This window comes from Hypanus sabinus, chromosome 23 (genome assembly GCF_030144855.1).
Source record: "Hypanus sabinus isolate sHypSab1 chromosome 23, sHypSab1.hap1, whole genome shotgun sequence".
Lineage (NCBI taxonomy): Eukaryota > Metazoa > Chordata > Chondrichthyes > Myliobatiformes > Dasyatidae > Hypanus > Hypanus sabinus.
This window is the reverse complement of record NC_082728.1, coordinates 42470784-42491897: the sequence shown is the minus strand read 5'-3', so window position 1 is coordinate 42491897 and position 21114 is coordinate 42470784. Positions and strand designations below refer to the sequence as shown.

At 39.6% G+C, this 21114-nt stretch overlaps 1 protein-coding gene across 3 annotated transcripts in view; it reads left to right on the top strand.

Annotated features, from left to right (window-relative positions):
• Positions 1-21114, top strand: part of dnah9 (dynein, axonemal, heavy chain 9) — a 527557-nt gene that overhangs the window by 367645 nt on the left and 138798 nt on the right. For all 3 annotated transcript variants that reach the window (XM_059948782.1, XM_059948781.1, XM_059948783.1), the window contains one exon: positions 3088-3210. In XM_059948782.1, the coding sequence (XP_059804765.1) occupies positions 3088-3210 (123 nt within the window). The remainder of the gene's footprint in view (positions 1-3087; positions 3211-21114) is intronic.

Below are 21114 nucleotides of genomic sequence, written 5' to 3'. Positions count from 1 at the left end.
GCATGTACAACCAGGCTCATGAACAGCTTCTGTTCTGCTATTATCAGACTCTTGCATGGACCTCTCATATACTAAAAGTTATATTCTTGATCTTCTAAACTACCTCACCTTGGTCTTTGCATCTACCCTGCACTTCCTCTGTAACTATGTCATTATATCTTGCATTCTGTTTTCCGTTTGCTCCCTTGAAATAAATGTGCGTGATCTGTCTGGATGGCATGCAAATTTAGATAGGTGTAAAGGTCTGCATCTGATTCGTATTTCTACCAGCATTCTCAAATTGAAAGGTTAAGTTGTACAAGGAGTATTATTTTAACATGAATTGTTCAACAGAATGACTTCTTGCATTTGAGATAATTAGAGATGAGTCCTGCCTGTCACAATTCACATGCATAGTGCTGTGGATGGTGGATGGATACATTACTATGCTCAAGGGAAAAAGAAAATAATATCAGACATTTATGAATATTAGCCATGATAGTCATTTAAAGCAATGGCACTATAGGAATAATAGTAACAGGAACTTAGCATCAAGGCGAGGTAAGTTACTTGGCAGGGAGGATTGCTAAGGCTATTGGGGAGAGTTTAAGCTAGGATTGATGGGAGGTGGGAACCGAACTGAAGAGATGGAGGAACGGGCAGTTGGCTCACAAATAGAGAAAGCTTGGAGACAGTGTGAGAGGGAGGATAGGCAGGTGATAGAGAAGGGATGCACTCAGATTGATGGTTTGAGATGTGTCTATTTTAATGCAAGGTGTATCATGAACAAAACAGATGAGCTTAGAGCGTGGATCAGTACTTGGAGTTATGATGTTGTGGCCATTACAAAGACTTGAATGGCTCAGGGGCAGGAATGGCTACTTAGAGTGCCAGGCTTTAGATATTTTGGAAAGGATAGAAAGGGAGGCAAAAGAGGTGGGAGCATGCCACAGCTGATCAGAGGTAGTGTCATAGCTGCAGAAAAGGAAGAAGTCATTGAGGGATTGTCTACTGAGTCTCTGTGTGTGGAAATTAGAAACAGGAAGAAGTCAATAACTCTACTGGGTGTTTTTTATAGACCACTCAATAGTAACAGGGACATCGAGGAGCAGATAGTGAATAGAGTCTGGAATGGTGCAATAATAACAGGGTAGTTGTGATGGGATATTTTAATTTCCCCAATATTGATTGGCATCTCCCTGGAGCAAAAGGTTCAGATGGGATGGAGTTTGTTAGGTGTGTTCAGGGAATTTTTCTGACACAATATGTAGATAAGCCTACAAGAGGAGAGGCTGTACTTGACCTGGTATTGGGAAATGAACCTGGTCAGGTGTCAGGTCTCTCAGTGGGAGAGCATTTTGGAGATAGTGATCACAATTCTATCTCCTTTACCGTAGCATTGGAGAGGGATAGAAGCAGATAAGTCAAGAAAATGTTTAATTGGAGTAAGGGGAAATATGAAACTATCAGGCAGGAACTTGGAAGCATAAATTGGGAGCAGATATTCTCGGGAAATGTACGACAGAAGCGTGGCAAATGTTCAGGGGATATTTGCGTGGCATTCTGCATAGGTACGTTCCAATGAAGGTAAGGATGGTAGGGTACAAAGACTGTAGTAAACCTAGTCAGGAAGAAAAGACAAGTTTACGAAAGGTTCAAAAAACTAGGTAATGATAGAGATCTAGAAGATTATAAGGCTAGGAGGAAGGAGTTTAAGAATGAAATTAGGAGAACCTGGAGGGGCCATGAGAAGGCCTTGCTGGATAGGATTAAGGAAAATCCCAAGGCATTCTATGAGTATGTGAAGAGCAAGAGGATAAGACGTGAGAGAATAGGACCAATCAAGGGAGTAGATATAGCCCAGAAAATTATAAACCAGTGAGCCTTACTTCAGTGGTTGGTAAGTTAATGGAGAATATCCTGAGAGGTAGGATTTATTAGCATTTGGAGAGGCATAATATGATTAGGAATAGTCAGCATGGCTTTGACAAGGGCAGGTCATGCCTTACAAGCCCGAATGAATTTTTTGAGGATGTGACTAAACACATTGATGAAGATAGAGCAGTGGATGTAGTGTATATGGATTTCAGCAAGGCATTTGATAAAGTGCCCCATGCAAGGCTTATTGAGAAAGTAAGGAGGCATGGGATCCAAGGGGATTTCGCTTTGTGGATCCAGAATTAGCTTGCCCACGGAAGGCAAAGGGGGGTTGTAGATGGATCATATTCTGCATGGAGGTTGGTTACCAGCAGTGTGTCTTAGGGAGCTGTTCTGGGATCCATGATTTTTATAAATGACCTGGATGAGGAAGTGGAGGGATGGGCTAGTAAATGGGCTAGTAATCAGAGGGATCTTGGGGTCCAAGTCCATAGGACACTCAAAGCTGCTGCACAGGTTGACTGTGGTTAAGAAGGCATATGGTGTATTGGCCTTCATCAACCATGGGATTGAGTTTAAGAGCCAGGAGGTAATGTTACAGCTATATGGGACCCTGGATAAATCCCACTTGGAGTACTGTGCTCAGTTCTGGTTGCCTCACTACAGGAAGGATGTGGAAACCATAGAAAGGGTGCAGAGGAGATTTAGAACTATATTGCCTGGATTGGGGAGCATGGCTTATGAGAAAAGATTGAGTGAAATTGGACTTTTCTCCTTGGAGTGACATAGGATAAGAGTTGACCTGATAGAGGTGTATAAGATGATGGGAGGCATTTATCATGCGGATGGCTTTTCCCCGGGGCTGAAAAGGCTACTTTGAGAGGGCACAGTTTTAAGCTGCTTGGATGTAGGTACAGAGGAGATATCAGGGGTAAGTTTTTTTACGCAGAGTGATGAGTGTGTGGAATGGTGGAGGTGGTGGAGGCGGCTACAATAGGGTCTTTTAAGAGACTCTTAAAAGAAACAGATAGGTACATGGAACTTAGAGAAACAGAGGGCTATAGGTTCTATGTTTCTATGTCTTTCTAACTAAGTATGTCTATATGAATTTTTAATGGGTTGAATATTGGTCCGTATTGATTTTATTTTATCAGATGATGGAATGAAATGAAATCATACCATTAACTAGCATGTTGCTTATTCGTTTTTTTTGTTACCTCAATTTAACAGATACTTCTGACTAATAAAGAAATTAATCCAAAGGAGCTAGACTTCCTGCTTCGTTATCCAGCCCAGCCAGGTGTATCTAGCCCCGTGGATTTCCTTTCCAACCAATCGTGGGGCGGTATTAAGGTATGAATTTCTTACCTTGTGTGACCTTCAAGAAAAAAAGTAACACTACTATGTATCTCACTTGCACTTTGTCAAAAACTAAACCCAGTTCTGAAAGGGAGCATGATAGGAGTCCAAAGTCACTGGCTATTCATTAATTTTTGCCACTTGACTTATTTATACCACACTGGTGCAGTGTTCAGAGAAATGGTTAATGGCAGTAGCAGGATTGGGGTCACATATTGACCAAAGGACAGCATTTAATTTTAAAAAGGTATTAGCAATCCATAGAGATTTCCACCAAAATCCAAGAGATTTTTTATTTTGTGCAGGTACCAGCCAATAAAACTAAGTAGCAACGGTTTTGCTTCCTAAATACTTTTAGGTGAATCTTAGGATTTTAGTTGCTAATCATGAGAATTATCATGACATTTCCCTATACTTGTGGGGAGTATACGTTTAAGTCTCAAAGATGAAGCACATCCACTCTTATTAAGAAAGCCTATGAGCTCTGCTTTGGGTGCAAAATTGGAAGCCAAGACAAGGCCTGGGCTCATGTTTGTTAAGGAGCACTGTCAATTTTAGAGCTTGGCTCAGAGGTACTTGGTTGTCAATGCTGTTCACTGTCCTGATGATATGGCAAGAACAGAAGATTCATGTGACATACTACTAATCCTGCCTGGCCATTGCATCTGGTTTCTTTGCTAAAACAAGAAACCCATTGAATACTGCAGTTTCCCTTCAGCCATAAGACCTGTGCCGCATGATGATAGTCTTCCAGTACCGAAGCCACCAGAGACATGGAGTCAAGAGGAGGCAGGCAAGGATGCCATGGTGCACAAGCCAAGAATGGAAAATTATACTGATGTAGATTTTGAACCCCTTCTGGTAAGTGAGCCTCATCTGATTATCCAAATCTGAGTAAAATTACCTGGTCGGAAACTTGGATTTGTCAAAACCAAAGGCAGAATTACTGGATTGAAGACTGCAAGGATGGAATCTGCTGTCACCAAGTACAAATATTTCCATGTAGATTTTTGATATTTGAGACAGATATTTCCCAGAGTTTGCCAAGATTAAGGAAGGCATTTTTGTTGGTCCACAAATCAAAGAGGTCATCAATGACAGGCAATTTGAAGAACTTCTAATGGAACCAGAGAAAATTGCATGGAAGGCATTCAAGGATGTTGTTGAAAATTTTCTTAGCAACAGTCTATGTGCAGCTGGTTGACAACATGCTTCAAGCATACAAAGCCATGAAGTTCAACATGTCATGAAAGATTTATTTTCTGCAATCTCATTTAGACTTCTTCCCTGCAAATCTTAGGTTGTCAGTGAACAGCGAGGTGAAAGTTTTCACAAGGCCATTGTGCTCATGGTATCAGGCCAAAAGTAATCAATTAATGCTGGCTTATTATTCTTGGATACTTAAGCAAGAAACCTCAGACTGAGTACAAATGAAAATGAAAATATAAAATACAAGTGAAAATCATCATTTTTGGCTTATTTGAACTATTGCAAAGTATCAGCAGTTTTATGCAATTAAATGCAATATATTCAAAAGAAGTTAATTTCCTGATACTCTAAATTCCTACATGATGCAAGTAGTCTGAAGTTATATTTGTGTACAGGTTCAAGTGGTCTATCATAACCAAAGCAAATTCCTGAAGAAGCAACACTTTTGAAAAAAAGTTGCTGTGCATTATAATTCCAAATTTATTTGCCTTCCTTTAAATTCCAGGCTTACCATACTGGAATTCAGAATCTCACCACTAGTTCGTCAATCCAGGCTTGTAGCTGCAAATGCGGTAACCTACCATTGTGCTGTCATTCTCCATTTCCATTTCAGACCCTGGATAATACGTGATCCATCAGTCACTGTCCAATTTGCACAAATGCATAATGTGGCCTTGCTGATGTATTATCCCCTTTGCCTGCATTGGTTATTTACCAGACCCATCTGAGGATGATTCATGAAACACGGGGGCTCAGCACGTGGCTGCCAAATAGACCAGCACCAGTGACGAGGAAAAACCTTGAGTTTATCATGTGAAATTGGCCAGTATTCAACTGGCGTGTGAGCAGCTGAACTGCACTTAGTGCCAGTATGTTTAGAAAATAGAAGAAGCTAATCAAACACCTGATCATTATCCAACAATGTCCCCTGTCACAAAATACGACCTCATGGATGTTGGTTGACCACTGATTCAGCCTGCTGGTGTCTCTCATAATGACATAAATTGTCAGCACCTAATTGATAGGATCATGGTTCAGGTCCTGTGGTGTCTGAGATCAGAATCAATGCCTTTCCTTCACTCCCTTAATAAAGTACTTGGCATTTCCTTCTATTTAAATATTTATGCAGCTGCTATACAGTTTACATTTATATGACAGCTTACTTTGATCTGAGAAATCTGTGAACGTCATTTATATGGGTGCATTCCCTGAAAGAGGACTTATTTACAACAATATCACTGTTCACTTCCCAATGAATGACCAACCATCAGGAAACTGGTCCAGACATCTTGAGGTGTAATTCACCTTGAGGTATATGATGCCTGCCCAGCATTAGAGGTGGATGTAATAAATTCACCCAGTGAACAGCATTTAACAATAGAAACAGACTACTAAAGATGTAACCTATGCCTTGCAGTTTCCACTAACAAAAAAAAACAAAGATTAAATCACACAGTGTGTCAAATGTTATAAAAGTCCTAACTAGAATGTTAATGTTTTGCCCACGGCTTATGCCAGACTCATTTTCTGCCTCCATATCCGTCTGTAAACCTCACTGACAATTATTGTAGTAACATCTATGTTTTCTGAGCTCATTATCAGATATTGCAATGTCACTTGCAGTAGCCAAGATCCTCCCAATGGATGGGTATTGTCTCAGTCTATCCATCACATCGATGTACTACATCCATGCCCCATATACCTAATCCCACTTCCAGTTGTCCCTTGTCTCATTGACAACCCTTCTTGGTGCTGTACAGAGACTAGGCAGTGTCCTTTTGAGTCTGACAAGCTTTTTGTTAGCCTGTGTAGAAAAGAAACAAGGCAGCTACAAATAGTGACCATCATAAAACACACAAGTAAAGTGTATGCATATGATTCAAGGTTAAACAACTTTAACAAATGTTCTATCTGTTCCCATTGACTTTCCTGTATTTTAGTGGTCACAAGATTGCATGGTGTTTCTGCACACAACAGTGGTTAGTGCACCAAAAATGAGTGAACTTCAATGATGAGTTAGTAATTTTTTTATATCTGAGAGTGTAGCTGGTCAGGGATGTCTGAACAACTTTTGCAATGTCTTATTGAAGGGTCTTAACCCAAATTGTCAACTGCTCACTCTCTCCCATAGATACTGCCTGGCTTGCTGAGTTCGTCCAGCATTTTGTGTGTGTTGCTTTGGATTTCCAGCATTTGCAAATTTTCTTGTGTTTGTGGAACTTTTGCAATGTCATGGGTTCTTATTTTTTGAGCATACTTTCATGCTAGATTGACTTTCTGTTGGCAAAGCAGAGAGATTTGTGGAATCGTAGAACACAGCCAGCCAATATGATCGTTGTTCTTGCTTAGTGTTCCATACGTATCTCTTGACATGCACAGTATATATTTCTGATATGAGGCTGATAAGAAGGTGGATTGATGAGGGGAATAGCACTTTATAAATCTCTGGATTTACCACAGAAAGCAAGTATTTAATTTGCCAGACCTTGATCTTGTAGTTAGTTTTGTGCAAGGAAATTTAATATTTTGATGTTGAAAGCAGAATTATGTTGAAAGCAAAATTATGCTGATGTGGAGATCTTTAAAAGCCAAGTTAGGATGGTAGACAATAATTTTATTTCCCAAGTGGCCAGAAAATTATCAGGTTTTGTCTAACTGTGTAGATCTGTAGCCTTGACACTAATCTGTATGAGCAACTGGCAGGTGTTTAGGTTCCTTGGAGATGCAGGGTTAGAATTGTACATCTGTTCACTGACATCACAGACTCTTTATTGTGCACAATGATGCCAACAGCTATTTATCTATGTCCAATCCTTGATTTGCTGCTCTCTGAGTAGTTAAGAAATTGGAAAAGCCGTCAGTCAACGTAAGTATCAATGAGGGAAATTCATTTTTGTTTTGGAACATGCATCTTCTGCAGAAAAAGAGACCTACATTTTCCCTTAGCATTATATCTCACATGCATTTAGGAGCAAAGAATTATATTGAGTTACACAGACTGATTTTAACATCACTTTGTCTGTACTTCTCACTGCATCAGTAAAGCAGCTAGCATTATCAGAAACCTCACCCACCCCAGACATTCTCTCTTCTACTCTCTCCTATTGGGCAGAAAATACAAAAACCTGAAAGCACGTGCCACCAGTCTCAAATACAAAATCTATCCCGCTGTTATCAGACTCTTGAACGGACCTCTTAAACAATGATGGGCTCTTGACCTCAAGTATATCTTCTAATGATCTTGCACTTTATTGTTTACCTGCAGTATACTTTCTCTATAACATTCACACTTTATTCTGCATTGTTATTAGTTAACCTTATTCTGCTTAATGTACTGTGCAATGGTTTGATCTGTGTGGATGTTATGCAAGAAAAGCTTCTCACGGGATCTTGGTACATGTGACAATAATAAACCAGTACCAATACTCATTCGCGAATCCTGATATAATAAAGCAGTCTACATGCACTAATGGAAAGCCAATATTCTTGGACAGCTTTAATAAAAGCACATTACATTCATCTCATGGAAGTGCCATCTCCAAAAGTAGGTTGCTTTCCTACTCCTTTCTCCACCCTTTCATCTTCAATAATGTTACCAGTGTTAACATCAACATCTGCTGGGAAGAGGTTGATCAGAAATTTCACTAAATCAATCAGAAAAAAGACTATGGATACATGAGTAGGTCGGGGTGACTTCCACTAAACTTCCCATTATCTACAAAGCACAAGTCATTGGAGAGCCTCCACTGCTTTTCACTTAGCTGGATGATTTGTATTTCACAAACAGTCAAGAAGCTTATAGCCACCCAGCAGAGAGTATTCTTGTATTCTCCATCCACCAACACAAGTACTTACTGAGCTAGCACCACTACATCACGATTGAGATGAGAGCCTTCTCCAAAAAAAAACTCCCAAACTCTTGAGCTCTACTGTCTAGAAGAATTTTTACATTCAGTTCTGATTGCCTGATTATAGGAAAGATGTGGTGCCTTTAGAGAGAGAGTGCAGAAGAGCTCTATCAGCATGCTGCCTGGATTAGAGGGTATGTGCTGTGAACAGAGGTTAGACAAACTTGAGTTGTTTTCTCTGGAACAGCAGAGTCTGAAGGGAGACTTGATGACAGAAGTTTATAAAATTATAAGAGACATCTTTTCATTGGAGATAAAATGTCCGAAACTAGATGGCATGCATTTAAGATGATGAGGGTAAGTTCAAAGAAAGTGTGCTGGGCAAGTTTGTTTATACAGAGAGTGGTGGAAGCCTGGGAAGTGCTGCTCAGATGGTAGCAGAGACAAATGCATTGAGGTATTTAAGACGTTCTTAAACAGGTACATGAATATGCAGGCAATCGAGGGGAAAAGACCTTGTGTAGGTAGAAAAGACAAGTTTGCTTAGGCTTAAAAAGTAGTTTAATTAGTTTGGAGCAATATGTCAACTGAAAGGCCTGTTACTGTGCTTTAAGGTTCTCTGCCCTGTAGTAATCACAATAGACACGTAGGAACACTCTTTCTGCGAGTTTCCCTCCTAATCTCAGGCCATGATTTGGAAACAAATTACAGTTTGTCTCTTATCATTAGGTCAGAACTATAGCACAAATATCAAAAATATCGATTTCTCCTTCCAGTAAGTAAATTTGTGCCCCACCCCCTCACTCCCACCATCCTTTATTCCCTAGTCTAAACTTTTACTTCCCCCATGTTCCCCCCTCCTTCTCTTTCTCCTGTTGTCCACTCTCCTCTCCTGTCAGATTCTTTCTTCTTCAGCCTGTGACCTTTCCCACTCACCTGGCTTCACTTATCACCTTCCAGCAAATCTCCTTCTCCTGCCCCCCCCCACCTTTTTTTTCTGGCATCTTTCCCCTTACTCCTCAGTTCTGATGAAGGGTTTTGGCTCGAAACATTGACTTTCTATTGAGTTCTATGCAGTAGATACTGCCTGACATGCTGAGTTCCTCCAGCATTGTGTGTGTGTGTTGCTGTAGAACTCACTGTGCAAAAATAATAGCTTTGTGACTGTAGAAAGGGAAACTAAGAGTTTCTTTCCCAGTGGTGCCAAAAATCTGCAGCAAGATTCCCCAAGTTCCAATGGCTTGAATGATCAGTTATTGGTCTTTGATGGCATTTATCAAGGCTGGGACCTCGGCCAAGGTGCCAGTACTTTTTGATTACGATCTGTTGAAATTAGTGACAACCGGAATATCAGCCAGACAGGGCCTTATTGCTAACGCCTCCTCCAGAATTTACCACTGCTGTCAAAGAGCTTTCCCTTGGGTTTGACTGAAATGTCACTTAATATTGTTTCTAAGCTGCAGGGCCAATGCTTGGACAAATAAATTAGTTCAGCTACAAACAGTAGTCTGAAGAAAGGAGTCATTTTCAAGTTGAATGCATGAAAAATTATAAGATATTGGAAGCTGTTTTCAATGATTTTTAGTTCTTTTTAATGTTAGTGAGTAAGAAAATGGTATAGTATGTTTGAAGAAATGCTGATAGATTTGCTATTACTCTGTATTAATGAGACAACAAAAAGTGAGAGACCACTAAAATATTTCTTACGATGTGCTTCCCACGTCAGGGATTTCCTCAGAAGTGTCCGCACTTCTTCTGACAGTTAAATGGCAACATTCACCTCAGACATGAAATTTACTCCCTCCATCATTGGTGTACCATCTTTTCCCAAACACCTCACTGAGAAAGACAGGAACAAGTAATATGAACACCAGCTGCAGCTGCAAACCATCCCAAGTTGGATATATATATCATGGCCCATCATTTTTGTTGTCTCTAGAAACAAGAGCTAAATATAGCCAATGACAAGAAGGGTTGCAGCTGTTCAAGAAAGCAGCTCTCCACCACCTTTGGTAGTTAAGAATGTGCAATAGATGCAGGTCATATCTGCAGTGGCCACTTTCTGCAAAATGAGTAATAAAAAGACAGTCATCAAGATTATGATATTGGATTAGGAACTGCTCTGAGGAAGCAATAGTGAAAGCATATTGAAAATAATGGATTTCAAAATGAAATTGGATCCATAAGAAAATAAAATATTTGTAGTAAGTTAGGAGGAGCTGGTGGAGAGAACCAAATGCAGTGGTCTATCAAAAAGCCATCAGTGGTAAGAATTGGCTTTTCTGCACTCTGTGGAGGTATATTGTGAAATGTTGTCCTGAATTTTTAAATAGACAAAGGAGATACAGTTACCTTCTACCTCACTGAATATGATTGCAGTATTTTATTATCTTAACATAACAACCTAGGATATTTATTGTGAAATAAGAAATAATTCAGATTTAAGATGGCGCTACCAAAGGTGTGCAACAGCTTACTGGCAGTTCTAAAGACAAAAAATTCAACTAAAGATATTTCTAATAGCACCTTTTCTGAAGTAAATTATGGTAAACTATCACCAGAAACAATGGAGAGCCAAGCAAATATGAGAAACGTGCTGCATTGGTGCACTGCAAAATCAATGCAGTTGAAGTAGGCGATTCGGAGAGGAGACGTTCTGATGCTCTTCTAACTAACCCGGGTGCGAGGTTTGGATTGCTGTAAGCACTGAGTCGATTTGGAGAGATCGCAAATGGCTTCGACCTAGGCGGTGAAATCTAGACCCTGCGTGTATTGCTGGGTGGCGTGGCCGAGGCCCAGTGCATTTCGCTGCACCAGGGCCCAGGTCCTAATATGAGGTATGATCCACTGGTTAGGCAAATTAGAGGCTGGCCCAGATAGAACGGAAAAGCAAGCTGTTGGGATCGGAGGTGAGAGTTTGGCCAATTTCACTTGCTCTCCTGAGAGGTCTGCTTCTTTCTCTGTGGAGCTGATGCTGTGAGACTGCCCCCGGCTGCTGTGCTTAGTGTCTGTAAGCTTCACGAAAATTTGCTGTGCTAATGTGAAGACCTGATTTCACGACATATGTCGGTGATATAAATTTGACTCTAATTCGGATTCTGGGTCTAATACTAAGGCTTTGAGCCTTCACCAGGCTGCTCCAGGGATTCGGATTTAAGGACTCAGTTTGGTTTGGAATGCTTTTTCTTCCTAACATTGTTTGCATAATTTGTATTTTTTTCTTTCACTGCACATTGGGGTTGGTGTTTTTTTTAATTGGGTTCTTTGCTTTGTGGCTGCGTGTAAGCAGACAAATTTCAAGGTTGTATAATTTATATATTCTTTGATAATAAATGTACTTTGAACTTTGAACCAAATGTGCTAACAAAATGTTTTTTTTTACCTTCAAGATAATTCAGAAATACCAGAACAAAACAGAGATCAAAACATCCTTAAACATTCAGAGCTAGTTATTAAATTAGTTGCAATATAATTGGAACAATATTTTGTGCATATACAGTAAGCCCAAGTGAACTCAATGATGCAGTTGTAAATAGTAAACACAACCTCCTTTTCTAGTGACCTAGACTATATAATCTAATTATTCTCATTATAATGGATAATGGAATGGCTGACAGGCAGGAGGCAGTGAGTGGGAATAAAAGGGGCCTTTCCTCATTGGCTGCCAGTGACTAAAGATATTCCTCAATGGTCAGTATTGGGACTGTTGCTTTTCCCATTGTTTGTCAATGATTTAGATAATGGAATTGATGGCTTTGTGGCAAAGTTTGCGGATGATAAAAAGATGGATGGAGTGGCAGGTAGTGCTAAGGAAACAATGATAAAAGGAAAAATAGTTTGGGCTACTTTTATTGCTTTTTGTTTTGGGATAGTACAGGGCATACGTTATTTATTTTAAACATCAGAAAAATTATTAGCATGACCAGAAGGACACCTTACGAAATATAATGACTTATCATTTTAATGATGTTTAGTAAATCTTTTCTGTTTGTCAAATACTATATTGTAGTAATAAAATGTCATTTTTGAGCACCATCATTGTAAAGGCAGTAATCGGTTGCTCTTTCTTCTCGGTATCAAAGGTCAGAGTATGTAAGACCAACATCCACATTGTTCCTTATCTCATCCACACGTTTATAATGTATTTTATAACCATATACACTCAGACCCCACTTAGCACTGAGGATGGGCTCCTGGGAGGTGGAGCGCTATGTAAATCAGCGTTATGTGGTGTTGTTATAACATTACATAAATGGACATGTGTACCTGATTTTAAAAATATTAAACCCAAGGTGTGATATATTATTTTATGTGTACACAGTAACTCGTGGGGTAACAAACACACAAATAGGCCTAACCGGTACGTCAGTGGAGCAGCAGCAGCAGAGGGAAGCGGGTGGCAGCTGCATCTCAGAGGAGGGACCAGTCTGTAAGACCTCCTCTAACTTCAGCTTCTTCTTCTACTATTTGGTGTCGAGATTTGACTGCCTTTCTTAAGTTTTGTCTCATGAAGCAGTTCTCATTAGCAGGAAATCATGTCAAGAACACTCCTCTTATTGCTTCGCTCCCAGTCAGGGTCATTATCGATGAACTAGTCCATGGTTTGTGTGATTGTGATGCTAGTGCTGAGAAATTTTGTGGTTAACCAGCCCTTTGCAGCCTTGAACCCAGCTGCATGTTTCTCTTCTTGGGAGATGAAAGTACGGAAAGGTATTCTTTTCAAAATAGGCCTGTTTCATTTACATTGAAGACAAGCTTGGAAGTATAATCATCCTTTTCGATTATGGCCTTCAGTGTTGCAGGCAAATCCTGGATTGCCTTGCTAACTGCACTAGCCCTTTACCAGAGATAAGTACACCATGGAGGTTACTGTGCTGTTTAAATCTATCAAACCAACTTCTGTTGGCTGTGAATGTTAGCATTGTGTCTTCTTCTTCTTGACTATGGTTGTGGAACTTCTTGCATTTTCCATTATTATTAGCTGGCTTAGGGGCATGTTTCCACCCATATATTTACTGTATTTTTCATTGTTGCAAGCTCCTTCAATGAGTCACCTTTGTTATTGATAACTTTGAGGTTGTCATTGCAGAAGCTTTTATCTTGTCTGGATTTTTTATAATTGTTCTGATCGTCAATGTAGCCAATTTCAAAGCAGCACCAACATCAACCTGATGCTCACCAGCTTCCGCTTCCAAATGCCATTATCACTTGCAGTTTCACATCCATGCTGTTTCTTTTGCAAGACATCTTAGATGTACTAACCTCACTGGAAGTTGCAGGGTGTTTTCCAGATGTTATGGGTGAAAAAAATGGAATAAATTGATGAGAGAGCAAGAATGTTTACACAGGCAGGGGAGGCAGTGTGAACTAATACATGATTGGCTGTGTGTGGCTCCCAGCGTATGTAAAGTGCTTTCATTGGCTGATTGAATGTTTACTGTAATAGCAGCCACTCTGTAGAAGTTTTAAGTGTTGCATAGAATTAATTTTTGTCGTTTAAAAAAATTCCATTAAAGAATAACTGCATTGTAATGAATCAGTGCAATGTATGGTAGTGTTATGCGGGGTCTGAGCCTAGTTAATAAAATAAATTTCATAGCCTGCTTTAACAGACATTAGTGAAATACCTATACTCTAATATCAGTGATTTTGTTGTGCATGTACAAAAAATCCAAATAGACTTTATGATGCAAATCTAAAAAATAGAATTTTTTTCCTTTGCTTTGACCTTGATTGACTGCACTAAAGAAGCTGAACACTAATTATGTAGGATATACTGATTTTCTGCAATGTGATTTGAACTCTCAACTTCTGGATTGCTATTTCACCTCTACAACTGTTACGTCATTATTGTAAAGTATTTTTAAGAAAGTAATAAGGTGTGCAAAAGGGATTTTTTTTGCCTTGGAAGTTATATGTAAGTTACCAGTCTTTTTAATAAATATATAATGAGGGAAAGGTAGGAAAGGAGAATGTGGGTCTATTAAAGAGAAATTCAGACAAAATTACGATGGATGTTTAAAAATTATGAAATTCTGAAATCAGTAGGTTACATCTTTTCCTTAAAAGGATAAAATAAAATCAGCACAACTCGACATCAAAATAATTAGAGTGTGCACGTTTCGAACACCTTAATTTTGTAAAACATCCCAAGTACTCCTACAGGGGTCCCCAGTTTTTTCTGTGCCATGGACCCATACGTTAACTGACGGTCTCAGACTGCAGGTTAGGAATCCCTGCCTTAGGAGCTTTCTTTACATAATTTTTTTTTCCAAAATGCAGGGACATAGTTGAGCAAATAACCACAATTTAGTCAAAAAGATCAGAAGAGCCTTTAAGAGAGATGGAGAAATTCACAGATTTAAAGAGTGACTTTGATGATGTTGGAATCTTTCAAATTGGGGGAATTAAAGGAACATGTTGTCAGGCATCTTCATAGGCATTGTGAAGTTTAGGGGACGGATGGTGGTGTAGTAGGCCAAAGATCAGTGAAGTAGAACTACGAGCTTTACAAGTTCCAGTGTTTTGTCAAAGTTGAGTTTATTATCATATACAAAAGTAAATGTATGCACAGGTGCAATGAAAAATTTACTTCCAGCTGCATCACAGGCACACAGTGTCACATAAGCCGTAATCACAAGAAAAAATTAAATTAAACAGTGGAGTATGGGCCCTTCATCCCACAATTCTGAACCAACCTATATAAACCTACTTCACGATCAATATAACCCCTCCCTCCCACACTGCCCATATCCAACTCTTTTTTTACAACCATGTGGCTATCCAAAAGTCTCTTAAATATCTATATCGCATTAGCCTCCCCCACCACCCCAGCTGTGCATTCCAGGCACCTACCACTGTAAAAAAAAAATCTCTGATATTTCATCTAATTTTTCCTCTCCCCACCTTAAATGAATGTCCTCTGGTATTGACCATTGCTGTCTTAGGAAAAAAGGCACTGGCTGTCACTCTGTACCTTTCATAACCCTGTGCACCTCTATCATGCCACCCTCAATCCTCCTTCGCTCCAAAAGACAAAAGCACTGGCTTTCTCAACCTTTTCTCATAAGATGTATTCTCCAATCCAAGCAACATCTTAGTAAATCTCCTCTATACCCTCTCTCAAGCTTCCATCTCCATCGTATAATGAAGTGACCAGAACAAAGCACAATACTCCAAGTGTGATCTAATAAGACTTTTGAAGTTGGACCATTACTTCATGGCTTTTGAACTCAATTTTCCAACTAACGAACAACACCATAGGCTGAATGAAAGTATTGAGAAGTTACTAACTAAGCTTTCTATATTTATTTGTTTTTCAAAGATACTTTTATAATTATGCATAAAGCAAAACTGATTTTTTTTTGTAGGGAAATATAGGAAAATACACCCATTGAACACAATGACCTCTGATAATCTGTGAACCGAATAAGGTCCACACATGGTTATGGAGTCACAGCTCACAAAAACCCCTCATAATTTTGTACACCTTACCAGATTTGTTCCACATTTTCTGTTCTTTCTGCAACTGCTTTTAAACGCTCTTCAACAAACTCCATAAAACCCAGATTGGTTGCTGTGCACAAAGATGATGATAGACTGAGGAATGTGCAGTGACATAATATTCCAGCAATAGTAGAATACATTTCTGCTTCCACTTTTGGTACAAAAGACGTTATCGACATTCAGTTTCGCACCGGGAGTTCAGTTTTGAATCTAATACATTTAACATTAAGATTGTACTATCTAGTACACAGCATGAACTTGAGGCTGTCTGTAGAAATACTACAGGATGTCTTTCTTATTAATGTACCCACATGTTCATAGATGAATGTTTGTGCAGGTGGATTGTTGAGATATTAGGCATGTATTTTTGTCCTTTCTTGGTTCTCACATACAGTCTGGCTGCTGTGTCCAGGTCAGTCAATGGTGGAGGCTTCAAGTGTCCAATCTTGATGTCAAAACACTGAATCCTCCACTCAGCCCCTTCCACCTTCAAGCTTGTTGTAAACACTATGCCCATACTAATGCTACACTCCGCATTTATCTAGTGCTGGTGATTAGAGAGCAGAATAATTCATGCTTCTCTGAAAAGATAAATGGAAAATGCTGTTGAGCAACAGACTATGCATTGTGAATACAAATTTTTTTTGACTATGATTGTGAGAAGAGGGGGCAGTTGATAGTTTCGTCCAACATCAGCCTTTTCCTGAAAATAGCATATCATGAGATATCTATAGTAACATATACAGATTCCACAGATTGGTTACTCAACAGTCTAGCAGTTGAATTCACACTCCAGTCAGCTTAAGGCTGATTTATACTTGTGCGTACGGGCTACGCCGCAGCCTTTGCCGTAGCCCTGATTTTCACTTCTGCCTCGCTGTACGCCACATCAAGCATGCATTGGCATGTGCCAAAACGCTAGCTGGCAGTGGTGTTTCTCTGCCATTGTGTTGTGTTTCTTCCTGAGAGACATGGACGAGGTAATGCATTTCAAACATTTTCGCATGTCGGCAGGTAGATTTGACGATTTGGTTCATCTATTTTGCATCAGTGTTCGCACAGCCTACAGAAATGGCGGAGGAAAAGCAACCAGAAATGCGTAGGAGGAAATGCAATGCTACCAAACGGACCAATCACAGTTGTTGCGGTCTGCATCGCTGTGATGCGTGAGTAACTTTTCTGGAGAGGAGCTGGTCACCCTACAGTGTAGGGTACGCAATACCTATGGTGCAGATGCCACGAACAAGTATAAATCTGCCCTTAAGGTAAAAGAACCCTAAGGGGCAAGTCATCATAATATGATCAAATTCATCCTGAAATTAGAGAAGAAGAAGCTAAAGTCAGACGTATCAGTATTACAGTGGAGTAAAGGGAATTACAGAGTCATGAGAGAGGAGTTGAACAGAATTGATTGGAAAGAAAACTGGCAGGATGACAGCAGAGTGATAGTGGCTGGAATTTCTGGAAGCAATTCGGAAGTCAGGAGATATTCTTCCCAAAAAGAAAGAAGTAGTCTAAAGGAAATATGACACAACTGGAACTAGCAAGAGAAGCCAAAGCCAGAAGAAAAGCCAAACAAAGGGCATATAATGGAGCAAGAATTAGTAGGAAGTTAGAGGATTTGGAGTTTTTTAAAAACCAACAGAAGGCCACTAATAAAGTCATTAAGAATGTAAAGATGGAAAACGGAAGTAAGCTAGCCAAGAGTATTAAAGATGATTTCAAATGTTTCTTCAGATAAATAAAGTGTAAAAGAGAGATGAGAGTGGATATGGGACTGCTGGAAAATTGTGCTGGAGTAGTAGTAATGGGAGGCAACAAAATGGCAGATGAACCAAATAAGTATTTTACATCAGTCTTCCCTGTGGAGGATACCAGCAGTATGGTGGAAGTTCCAAGTGTCAGGGGCGTGAAGTATGTGGAGTTACCATAAATAGAAAGAAGGTTCTTGGGAAATGGAAAAGCCTGAAGGTAGGTAAGTCACATGGGCCGGATGGCCTACACCCCAGTGTTCCGAAAGAGGTGGCTAAAGGCATCATGGAGGCATTGGTAATGATCTTTCAAGAATCACTGGAGTCTGGAATGGTTCCAAAAGACTGGTAAATTGCAAATGTCACTCCACACTTCAAGAAGGGAACGAGGCAGATGAAAGGAAACTATAGGCCTGTTAGTCTGACGTCAGTGGTTAGGAAGATGTTGGAGATGGTTATCAAGGATAATATCTCAGGGTACGGAGACACTTGCTAAAATAGGCCATAGTCACCATGGTTTCCTCAAGGGAAAATCATGCCTGACAAATTCATTGGAACTCTTTGAAAAAATGCCAAGCAGGATATACAAAGGAGAATTGATTGATGTTGTGTACTTGGATTTTCAGAAGGCCTTTGAGAAGTTGCCACACATGAAGCTGCTTAACAAGCTATGAGCCTATGGTATTACAGGAAAGATTCTAACATGGATAGATCAGTGGCTGATTGGCAAGAGGCAAAGAGTGGAATAAAGTGAGCCTTTTCTGGCAGGCAGCTGGTAACTAGTGTTGTTCCACATGGATTTCTGTTGGGACCGATTCTTTTTACATTATATGTCAATGATGTGGATGATGGAATTGATGGCTTTATTGATAACTTTGCAGATGTTATGAAACTAGGTGGATGGGCAGGTAGTTCTTAGGAAATAGAGAATCTACAAAAGAATGTAGACAGATTAGGAGAATGAGCAAAGAAATGCCAGATGGAATACAGTATTGTGAAGTGCATGGTCATTTACTTGGGTTGAAAAAATGAAAGAGTTGACTATTTTCTAAATGAAGAGAAAATTAAAAAAAAAAGCAGAGGTGCAAAGTCCTTGCTCAGGATTCCCTAAAGGTTAATTTGCATGTTGAGTCTGTGGTGGCAATGTTAGCATTTATTTCTAGACTATAAAAGCAAGAATGTAATGTTGAAACTTTATAAACCACTGGTGAGGCTTCACTTGAAGTATTGTGAGCAGGTATGGGCCCCTTATCTTTGAAGGAACATTCTGAAACTGGTGATGATTCAAAGGAGGTTCATGAAAATAATTCCTTGATTGAATAGCTTGTCATTTGAAGAGTGTTTGATGGCTCTGGGCCTGTAATCCCTGAAAGTCAGAAGAATGAGGCATGACTTCATTGAAACCTATCAAATGGTGAAAGGCATTAGTGTGGATGTGGAGAGGATGTTTCCTATTATGGGAGAGTCTAAGACCAGAGGATCCAGCCTCAGAATAGAGGGCTGCCCTTTTGGAATGGAGATGAGGAGGAATTTCTTTAACTAGAGAGTGGTGAATCTGTGGAGCTCTTGTGGATGCCAAGTTTGTATGTATATATAAGGCAGAGGTTGATAGATTCTTGATTGATCAGAGCATGAAGAGATTCGGAGAGAAGGCAGAGATTGGGGCTGAGAGGAAATTTGGATCACCCATGATGAAATGGTGGAGCAGACTTGATGGGCCAAATGGCCTAATTCTGCTCTTATGGTCTTATGGTATAAGGAGGAATTGTATAATATTTTGCCTGAGCAATGAATGAAAAATTGAATAATTAATGGACAACATTGTTTTGGCCACTGCTAGATTTTTGTGCCCACTCATAGAAACCATTCCCAGCTTATTCAAATAAAGATGTTAAAGTTTTGAATAAGGTGCAGAAGCTCTGTACTCAAATTATTCCAGAAATCATGGACTGGAAAAGCTGGGGTTCAGAACAAAGTAGGATGCACCTCTAACAGACAAAGATATTTCAAACTTGTAGATGAATCAGGCAAGGACTGTGGTCATTCTCTTTATCGTTAGAGGATCAGACAAAATGAGCATAGATGCCTTGACAGAATTTTATGGAACCTTAGTGAAACTGCACCTTAATATTGTTTATGATTTTGGTCAATTTTGATATAGTTGCTGTGGAAAGAATGCAGTGAAGATTCATTTAGCTGGTTCTTTGGATGACAGATCTGTCATATAATCAGAGATTGAATTAGCTGTGCTGCCATTCACTAGATTTCAGATGAATTAGAGGTAATCTTGTTAATGCATGCAAAATCTTTGAAGAGAGAACCAATAAAAATGCAAATGTTGGAAGTCATCTACAAACACAGAAAATGTAGGAAATACTCAACCGTTCAGGCTGCATTGTAGGAAGAGTAGAAAACAGTAGAAGAAACTTGTAATTCTCTACTCCTGAGAGCTGTGTATGTTCAGTCATTGATTGCATTCGGAGCTGAGGTCAATTGATTCCTCAATATTTAAAATCAAAGGAAAAGTGGATAGTGCAGGTCAATGGAGTTTGAGGTGGAAGAGCAGACTTAAACATGTTGCAAGGTGGAATAGTCTGTTCCTGCTCCTATTTTGAAGGTTTTCTTTATGAAGGTGATTGGTAAAAGTGACTTGAGGAAAATATTTTTTTTTAATGCAGTGAGTGGCTAGGGTCTGAAATACATTGCTAAGGGTAAAAGGCAGATTCAGATGTTCCAAAGGGAGCCAGATAAGTACTTGATAAGAAAGAGGTCAGTAAATTGGGGCTGGGCCAGATTGTTCTTACATAAAGCCAGTCCAATCTCAGTAGTCCAAATACATGGCTCCTTAATGATGGATGTTTCCTTTTTTGAGGCAATACCTTTTGAAAATGTCCATGATACTGGGGAGGCTAGCACCCATAATGGATCTGGCTAAGTTTGCAGCGTTCTGCAGATTTTTTTGATCCTGTGCAGTGGCCCCTCCATACTAGACAACAACCAGTTAGAATGTTTTCTGTGGTACATCTGTAGAAATATGCTGGAGTTTTTGGAGACATACCAAATCTCCTCAAACCCCTTATAAAATATAGCCACTGTCATGTCTTCTTTGTAATTGCATCAATATATTGTACGCAAGATAGATCTTCAGTGAAGTTGACACCCAGGAACTTGAAACTTTTCACTCTTTCCACAGTTGATCTCTCGTTGAGTACTGATGAGTATTCCCTCAACTTCCCAATCCTGAAGCCCACAATCAGTCCATTAGTTTTACTGATGTTGAGTGCAAGTTTGTTGTTCCAGTCACAACATAGCATACTTACCGACCCTAACTCTTACATATTTGGAATGTGGGAGGAAACCAGAGCACTCGGAGTAAACCCACATGGACATGGGGAGAATATGCAAACTCCTTCCAGACAGCAGAGGGAACTGAAAGCATTGCACTTAACACTATGCTACTTACACTCTAAGTAATATAACAAACATTATATTAAATCAGTAACGAATCTGAGAAGAGGCTGTTTTAGTGTGTGTGCGCATGTGCACACATTTCGGATTCCACTCACATATCCAAAAGCATCAGC